Source organism: Centroberyx affinis, unplaced genomic scaffold (genome assembly GCF_046629955.1).
Source record: "Centroberyx affinis isolate AG114_WGS23_722 - 3 ecotype Tasmania unplaced genomic scaffold, CSIRO-AGI_Caff_v1 ptg005956l_1, whole genome shotgun sequence".
NCBI classification, from domain to species: Eukaryota; Metazoa; Chordata; class Actinopteri; order Beryciformes; family Berycidae; genus Centroberyx; species Centroberyx affinis.
In genome coordinates, this window is record NW_027283027.1 from 72615 (window position 1) to 82070 (window position 9456).

At 40.5% G+C, this 9456-nt stretch overlaps 1 protein-coding gene across 1 annotated transcript in view; it reads left to right on the forward strand.

The window, feature by feature from the left end:
- The window catches only part of LOC139668021 (glutamate receptor ionotropic, delta-2-like), a 78614-nt gene extending 70000 nt beyond the window's left edge, over positions 1-8614 (forward strand). Inside the window, exon 6 of the mRNA XM_071547496.1 lies at positions 8444-8614. Coding sequence (XP_071403597.1) covers positions 8444-8614 — 171 coding nt within the window. The remainder of the gene's footprint in view (positions 1-8443) is intronic.
- The last annotated feature ends 842 nt before the right edge of the window (positions 8615-9456 follow it).

Consider the following 9456-nt stretch of genomic DNA (forward strand, 5'->3'; position numbering starts at 1 on the left):
CACCAGATGAAGGAATTGACCTAATTTCGGAAATGTTTGTCCAATGCCAAAGCAAGACTAAGCGAACAACTCTGCTCATGAAAAGTTAGTGCTGGTATAAGTTTTGGAGAAAAGTTAAAGAAGGTTGTTCAGTGTTGCTTTTTCCAAGCGAGACCATTACCAAAATTAGGTGTCAGTTTTCATCCGTTGGTTATCTGGAAAAAGTCTTTGATGCCTGTATCTTTTCTTTTTTTTTTTCTTTTCATTTAGACTACTACAGCTCTCTTTATCCCTCCCTTGGTCAGAGGCTCTCATCACATCTTCAGCATGTTTAAAATGCACCAGGTTTTTAAGTGAAACTAAAGGACAAGAACATACCACCTTCAAGTCAATATTAGTTTTAGAGTGGATTTCATTAAAGATTAGGCCCATCCTGGTCTGGCCTCTGACTTGATTTCTGAGCACTGCAGCCTGTTTCCTTGGCCAGGATCCTTTTGGATGTTCCAAAGTCTAAACTGAAGACAGAAGGTCATCAGACTTTTCCCTTGGTTTCTAATTGACCTGCCAATGAACCTAGGCCAATAAATCTGCTTCCCTTTCCTTTTAAACCACTTAAAAACTTCTAGATTTTCTGTTATATCTTGTATTTCATCTATTTAATTAATTTGATTTAATGTTAGGCTCATCTAATGTAACTTATCTTATTACCCTACAGGTTCCAGTGTTGACATTGCTGCTTGTGTATGTTTATGTAACCACCATTTGCTAGATTGTTGTTGCAATGGCCCAAATTCCCCACAGGGATCATTTTATTTTCATTTTATGTTTTTTATGCTACTACACCTCCTGCCTGATCTGGTTTATTCTTATATTGTGTGTTTTACATTGTATAGTAGTTAGTTTGGAATAATAGAGTATCAACATTGTCAGTGGGGTCATGCAACATTTTAATATTCCAGTCACAAACCAGTAGATGTTTCACTACAATAATTTGGGGACTATTTGTTTTTCCTCTTTCCTGCACCAGTCTCTGGAAAAACACAGATCTAAGCTGTAACAAATATGTCTCAGACGGATCATAGTTCAGTGGTATTATGGCTTTATAAAATGACTCTGCCATAACAAAAACCCTTTAAAGCCCATAAACAAGACCCAGAGTAGATAAACAATGAAACAGCAGCAGCATTAGACTCATTTGTCTCCTCCCCGGGAAGGAGGGATGGAAATTAAGAAGTGGCGTGAGTGATTGAAAAAAGAAAGAGGACGGAGAAGCGAGAGGGATGGCTGGATGGTTTTAATTTAGTGATTATGGATACATGGGTTGTCCATGTCACATTTGTGGGTGAAAAAACAAGGCCCAATGCAATGATTAGGATTCATTGGTGGCTGTCTGGTCTTGTGTGTGTGTGTGTGTGTGTGTGTGTGTGTGTGTGCGTGTGTGCGTGCATGCGTGCGTGCGTGAGAGAGAGAGAGAGAGAAAGATTCTGTGGTCTGTGTGAGGGAGTGTGCTAGTCTGCTTCAGTCTGTGTTTGTGTGTGTTTGTGTGCGCAAACACATAAATGTGTGTGTGTGTGTGTGTGTGTGTGTGTGTGTGCCTGCCTGTGAGTGTGTTTGCTACCAAGGTGTCTGTCGGTGTGTCTGAGGAAAATAGCTTTTGATAATTACCTTGGCAAAATTAGAGTCACAACCCTGGAAATGGAACAGAAGAAGAGAGGCTTTGTTTTTTTTGTGTGTGTGTGTGTGTCTCTCTGTGTGTGTGTGTGTGTGTGTGTGTGTGTGTGTGTGTGTGTGTGTGTGTGTGCGTGAGTGTGAGTGTGTGTGTGTGTGTGTTTGGAGGGATGCAGCAGGTAGTGTTGAGTGTATATGTACTGCCTCCGCCTGCATGCATATTCATACTGTATGATGCCCTAATCTCACAGCACAGCCCCTTTCAGTCATGTTAAGACCTTAAACTGAAGACATTTAAGAATGCACTTGAGAAAAGACTCACAAATATAACAGCACAGTTATTAATATGTGCAGGACATTTAATTTTAATAGCAACTCTCAAATGCACCTGCACAATGAGAGCACTAAAAAGTTCTTTGGATGCTATGTGAGAACAGTGGGTGGGTGCTACAGTAAATAGGCCGTCTCTTGGTCCCCATTTTATGAAAAAACACTAAAAGGCTGCTAATAAAGGTTATATTTAGCACCAAAAATATTCCCTTATGATTACAGCCCTCAGGTGCCTCTAAAGAAATATTTTTGATTTGTTGCTGGAAGGTTTTCTTTGAGGATTGAGCACAACATGGTGAGAGACCGGCCTCTCTGTCCCTCACCTCAGAAAGAGTTTGTATTTTTAGATTTGATCCAAGCACAGAACGCCATAGCCTGCTGTTGAGTGTCAGAAAATAAAGACGTTAAAGGCTAGAATCACTGTAATACCACTTTTTCTACTAAAGATCTCAGTGCTAGGACTGAGAAATTGGGAAATAAGTATTATTTTTTTCCCAAATTGTTTCCAAATATTAATTTTGCTGGGCTGACCTTAAGGAACTCAGAGTCATCAGAACAGATCCTTATATTCATTAATTGAATCTTCTTTGTCGTGTTACTACAGCATAGAGAGGCACATGAGATAAGATGAAACTTTAATGATCCCTGTGGGGAAATTAGGTCATGGCTGCAGTTCAAATAGTGATATGATACAGCAAACAAAAATACAATAATCAGTAAATGTACTGTATATACTATATATATGTATACAGTATATGCAGTAAACTCCAATATCATTCTTGTGTTACACATTGCATATATATACAGTAGCTATGTTATATGTTATATATATTATATACTATATGTTTGCCATACATATGCAATGTGCTCGAGACTAGTCATATATACTGTATAGGTGTGTAGTTATATTATGTATACATCACCATGTAATGTATAACAAATGAGAATATGAGAATATGAAGAAAACAAATATGCAAATTTACAGTGCAAAGACGTGTCATATTCAGGCTACAGAAGGCCATACATATGTACAGAAACCATCTAGATGTGTAGATGTGTGTTGTAAAACTATCCGCCTTACCAATACTCAATTTCCAGATGTAGATACCATATATACAGACTGTGCCCATTCAGATATATGCGTTGCTAGCTGTCCACCTTGAGGTACGATATGTACAGAAAAAGTGTCAGCATGCAAAGAAAGTACATGCATTATTGTCTGTCCTCAGTGTCACTATCATTATCAGAACATATTTACAGACTGAGGCACCATACATACATGAAATGTGTCCCGAGATATGTGCCAACTCGTATGCAGAGAAATGTACAGAAATATCTATAGAGCAGAAACTGTGAAAGCAAATGTCATATAGATCAGTCGAGAGCATAGGAATACAGAAAGCAGGGGAGCGGGATTGGAGTGGGGTGTCTAGTCAGCCACAGTGTCATCAGGAGGGAAGAGGTGGGTAATGTGAGTGTAGGGGGGGTTGGGTCATATTAGACCGGCCTGGGATCCCCGGTCAAACCTGTTGAAAAAAGGGGTTTAACTCATTGGCTCGGTCCTCGTTCCCCTCCACCATCTGACTTGGCTGCTTACAGCCGGTGATCTTACTCATCCCACTCCACGCCGCATTCACACTGTCCCACTGCAGTTTGATCTCAGTTCTCTCTTTCTGTCCATTATCTTCTTCTTCAGCTCCCTTTGGACAGACTTAACTTCCCCCCAGTCCCCAGCCCATGAAAGCCCTCTTTTTTTCTGTCGAGGAGGGATTTAATGTTCTTTGTTATCCGGGCTTTGTTGTTTGGAAAACAGCAAACAGTTTTCGTGGGAATCATAGCATCCACACAGAAGTTGATTTAGTTAGTAATGCAATGGGAGAGCTCTTCACTATCCTCACTGTGCGTCTAGTCCAGCAGCGCAAAACAGTCCTGTAGAGCCTCCAAAGACTCCTGAGGCCACACTCTCACAGTCTGTACATGCACACCAGATGTATTATTGGCGTATGCCCCGTCATTATTTGCATACAGCAAGTCCAGTGTCTTATTCTCCCTAGTCTTGCATTTCACGTATAGATTGAATTTGGACTGGGTGGAGGAGAGGGAGCCATGAGTGAAGTCATCAGAAATTACCATGAGCAAGACATCAGCCGAGTGTGGGATGTATAGAACAAAAACAATGGGGTGTGAAAACTCCTGTGGCAGGTAATATGGCCATAAACCTACAGCCAGCCGTTCCATATCCGGACTACAGACACTACCCTTCACTGTTTTATGCCCTGGATTACACCATATAGAGGCAGCAAAATTAGCTAGAGCCTATTCCATTCTTAACCCAGTCACTCAAGTAACATGGTTTTGGATCAACACATGTTAGTGTCATAATTTGGTTAGAAAAGCCCAGCTGAAGCCCATACTCTGATTGTGAGATGCCTGTCTTACTCCCATATGAAACAGATTACTGTGACATGTCAAATTATTATTCCTTTCACTGATGGTTCTCGCCGTCTGCACAAACTCAGACTCGCAGAGCGTTATGGGTAGGCTACATTTCATTCTGACTTGGGAAAGACTGCTTTCAGATACTGTACCCCAAAAAACTAATGCCCTCCAGTGCATTTTGAAACTTGATGTACTGGTTAAATTGGACTGTTTAAAAAAGTTTTCACTCTTGAATATGATTGCTTTTGCTAAATGTTTTTGTTTACTTCCTAACCATATTATATTTTATTGGTGTATTTTGGTGGTCATCTTTTGTGTCTTTGACCTCTTGCTATGTTACTCAGCCCCATTAGAAATGAGGCCCTGCCTCAATGTTACTCCGAGGTGAAATAAAGGTTAAGTAAACATTTCATTGTCAACAAAAAACATGCCAGCAAGCAGTATTTATTATGACAGATACTATTGGGATCATCATTTCTTTCCCCTGTATTTTAAGTAACCTCAGTCAAAGAGGGAGGGAATAGCTGGCGGCAGCATCTTTTCATACTTTTTTTGCTGGCGGACCACTTTATCTGTGGGCGGGACACCAAAGGTGGACAGAAATGTTCCGTTAACTGGTTTATTCGTGGCAACAGGGATACTCAATCGCCGGGTATCAAAGGTACGTGTAAACAGCTTAACCTGAATAAGACCTTTACTGGAGTATGGCCCATTGCCAGCTTACTCCGCGCATGTAAATGTAGCCTGTGAAGCACATTAAGCTGCATTCGCTGATATTCCGTCCGAGTCTTCACCAAGGTGGAGAGCTCATCCATCTTGTTTGCCAGTGACCTTACGATCCCCGTGACGACAGATAAAAGGCAGGGTTTAAATCTCCTTTCTCTCGCTCTCTCACATCCTCACCGCTGTTCTTTGGACCCGAGGTCTCAGGACGATCAGCTGCTCCAGAGTATAGGACAGCAACTTACTGTAGTCCAGTAGTATCGGAGTAAAGTAGTGGGAAAAAAGAGAAAAAGCACTAAAAAATAAACACAAACGCAAAATAAAACATTAAAATACATAAAAGCATACTTTGAGTGTTGAATAGAAAAAAGGAGTGTACTAGAAAGGACTGTGAGGATCACTAGTGAGTATCAATAGACTAGTGAGGGATTTGACATCCTTTAAATATGTGGTCAGTTGTGATCTGCGTGTGTTTTGTGTGTTGCTCATTCCGGACAGTAGAAGACACAAAGAAGACAGTAGAAACGCAGGACAGACTTTGCTGTTGCACAAATAAAACATCCGTGCAGCACCAGCAAAGCCTGAGGCAGTCAACCTCTTTCCTCCCTCTCCTCCATATTCTCTTTGACCCTCTCTCTTTTAGATCAGTTGTGTTCATTTGTTCTGTGTAATACTCTCTCCGCTCTCCACCACTCTCTCCATCTCATGTTCTTTTTATATAGGCTATCCATTTTATACTCTTTTTGTGGTTTGTTTTGTGTGAACCAGGGATTTTTTTTTATTATTGGTCAATGAAGACTGTGATTTTTTTTTTTTTTTGTTCTCTCTCCGCTCTATTTCCTCTTAAATGGCTTGTGAATCAAAGTAAACACATTAATTTCGCTCTGCCCTTGCTTTTGAAAGGCACTGACACGTAGGGGCTTTTAAAGCCCTACAAGTACTCTTAAATGTCTGAGGTTTTTTTCAGTTTGTTAACTTTGACAAGAGGTTGTAAACTTTACACATCTTTGTAGTTTGGACAATCAAAAATAAATTCCATAAAAATGGAACATGAGAGTTGAGCCTAATTTTAGATGTCTGTTGAGAGATTGTTTTTAGATCTTTAGTTATAATATTTTTTACTGTTAGGAGATGTGCTTTTAAATTGACCTAATATCTCTGTTAATAGTGCATCTTTTTTTAATAGCCGTTCTCTCAAGGCTCTTTCATTAGTTTTTAATAAAAGAGAGGTAGAGAAAAAGACATGTGGGAGAAGATGAAGACGAAAAGAGTAAACTTTACGGTCCTAAATTATAGCTGCAGCTTAATTTATTCTCTCAAAATTTCACTTGGCAAATCTTACTGGGGCAAAGAAATGGTTCTGGTACTTCATTTCTTAATCATGCAGAGGCACAGTAGCAGTACTTTGGAAGAGAGTTGCTCATCATCCTCATCATCAGAAACACCGACTTGTGGTATTCCCCAGTCTTCAAGTGAATTTTGGAGTACATTTTTTTTTCTTTCTATAAAAGATAGAATTTGACATGTTAAAGGTTTAGGAGTATGATCATGAGTTAGTTCAGCCCTGCATGTGTTTCCAGTATGGCAGACAACATCAGCCAGAAATTACTGAATATATAACAATTCTATCCAGCACTAATTGACCCAAGCTTAGCAAGACCAAGGTGTCTTACTTTTCAGTGCTAAGTGGTTAAAACAGAAACAAAATTTTACCAATTTCCCTTGTAAAAAGCTTATAATCTTTTCAATTCAAAAGCAATAAAGGAAAGCCATAAAATTATTTCTTCAAAGTAATAAAGTGCCTTTTCCACACTTTTTAAGGTTGTAAAGAGAAAAACGAACCGTTCCGATGCCCTGTAGTGAATTATCGCACACACACACACACTTCAGAGGACTACAGACTGTGAAATTACCCAATCAGAGGGTCTTGTCTGTTCTCAGACATTAGTCATCCCACATAGGCCATATGAGGTGATACACACACACACACACACACACACACACACACACAAACCAAAGACAGAGTGGTTTGAAAATTTCATAAAGCTCCATTAAAGTTAATGACACACCCAAGTCCAAAATAATGTGTAAGAGGGATGTGTGTGTGTGTGTGTGTGTGTGTGTGTGTGTCTGTCTATGGGTGTCTGTGTGTGTGTGTGGCGTGTGCGGTTGAGTGTTTTACCCCACCGCCTTTCTTGCCCTAGGCTATCTGAGTGAATTGTCAGAAGAGGTGTCAGAGTGTGAATGTCACAGCCAAGTTGTTATTCTGCACTTTTCATTTTGCTTTGGAAACATAGATTTATAGTGTCTGTTAACGAGAGGCCGCTTTGACAGCAGGCGCGGGAACTTCTATAAAACAAGCCGTGATTTTCACCTTGAGCCATGATAACCTTCAGATCCCTCTCAAGCACAAGCGGCGAGCACAAAGTAGACTCACACCTATGCCCGCAAACATGCAAAACAAGCATATGCACATGAACATAAAAACACACACCCACACACTGAACACACCAGTCCCGCGCGGCACACACACACACACACACACAGTGTAGATGAATGATGAGCCAACAAGTCATAAACGCAACTACATCTACAGTCAGAAGGGATATTGAACCATAAAGCCGCTGCATCATAAAGTTTGCTGTCTTAGAATAAGAACATAAATCTTGCTACAACAGTGAATTCTTGAAAGAAAAAAATACCGATAGATCATGTGCATAAAACATATCAGTATGCGGGAGCGAGTTAGTCCTCGTAGACCATCCAACTCCACAACACCCATGTTTGCATTTACTCTACCATGATGCAGCTGCTCCGCTGAGACAACAAGGAATAAGAAATTTATGCAAGATTGCCGCGGATGGAAGATAATCTCAGCTGAGTAACTTCCTAATAAAAAATGCTTCTCAACCATGGCATTCCCTCCTCTCTCAGACAAAGCTGGTGGAGCTTCACCAAGGCAAACTTAATAATGTCGAGGACCCTAATAAATATGTTATTGGCTGGGGACAGCTAAATGTAGACACAGGGGATAGTGTGTACTAATAGGGTCTGCAAAAAGAACTCTATCTTAGGTGCAGGTTAAAAGCTAAAAGCAATTCAGAACCAAGAAATACAGGCACACTGAACTTTGCTCCAACTAAACTTCTCTTGTGCAATGTTGTAAATGAACATTAGGTTGTACCAAATCCCTTCAAGGATCTTATAGAGAAATCAACCTTGTTGGATATCCGCTGTGTATTGAGGATGCATCTTTCTGCACCTTGTTTCACTGTGTGCGTGTCCATGTGTGTCTTCTTTTTAGGTGAAGTATGGTCGGTTTGGCTTTGTGTGGGATGCGGCAGTGTTGGAGTATGTTGCCATCAACGACGAGGACTGCTCCTTCTACACTGTCAGTAACAACGCACCGGACCGTGGATATGGGATCGCCATGCAGCACGGCAGCCCCTACCGGGACATATTCTCCCAGAGGTAGGAGTTACACCGGCAGATAAACAAAGTCATTTAAAGCCTGTGTTACATACTGTATTGATGGATGATTGATGATTGATTTTAGTCCCATGTCTCTGATCTCAATCACATTGTTATATGTTTTAGGTTCAAGTCATGTAAGGTTTTATGAAAGATTCAAATTCTTCTATGTACCAAAATAAGCAAAATAAGAAATGGTCAATCCCTTAAAGACCCCATGAAACGGCATCTTCACTTCCTTGATTTGATGCATTTCCTGTTGAAACAGGATGTTGGGTGGGACATACTGTCGTGAGGGATCATTCAAAAGTCTAAACCAATGGAATATGAGTCAGGGAGAGAAAGGCAATATTGTTTGATGGGAGGGGTGCAGAGGGGCAGGATTGTTCAAAAAATCTGATGGTTTTACTGGTTAGAAGTGTATATTTACACCTGCTAGTGCAGCATGTTCAATTCATGGGACTTTAGAGTTTGCCCCAGTACCGTGCTTTCACAATCTGTTGTGTAGGTCAGACACCAAGTAAATTGCAGATTTGAAGCTTGTAAATCTGGCTTCCAGGGGAAGAGGCAATTGCAGTTTCACAAGTTGTGTTCAGCTGGTTGCTTAACCTTAAGATGAACCATTGGTGGCTAGCAACAAGGTTAGAGACAACATGGCCACACCAAATACAGATATTACAAGGGGTCGATGTGCAATAAGTCAGTATTAGGAAGAGATGTGCAACATGTATCTTACATTTGAGGTCCAATAAAGTGAATATTTTTACAACCAATCCAATCTCTGTAGCACACTGCTGGTTTGTTTTGCTTTTTGCATACTTCTGAGATGCTAGCCACAACAGCAGA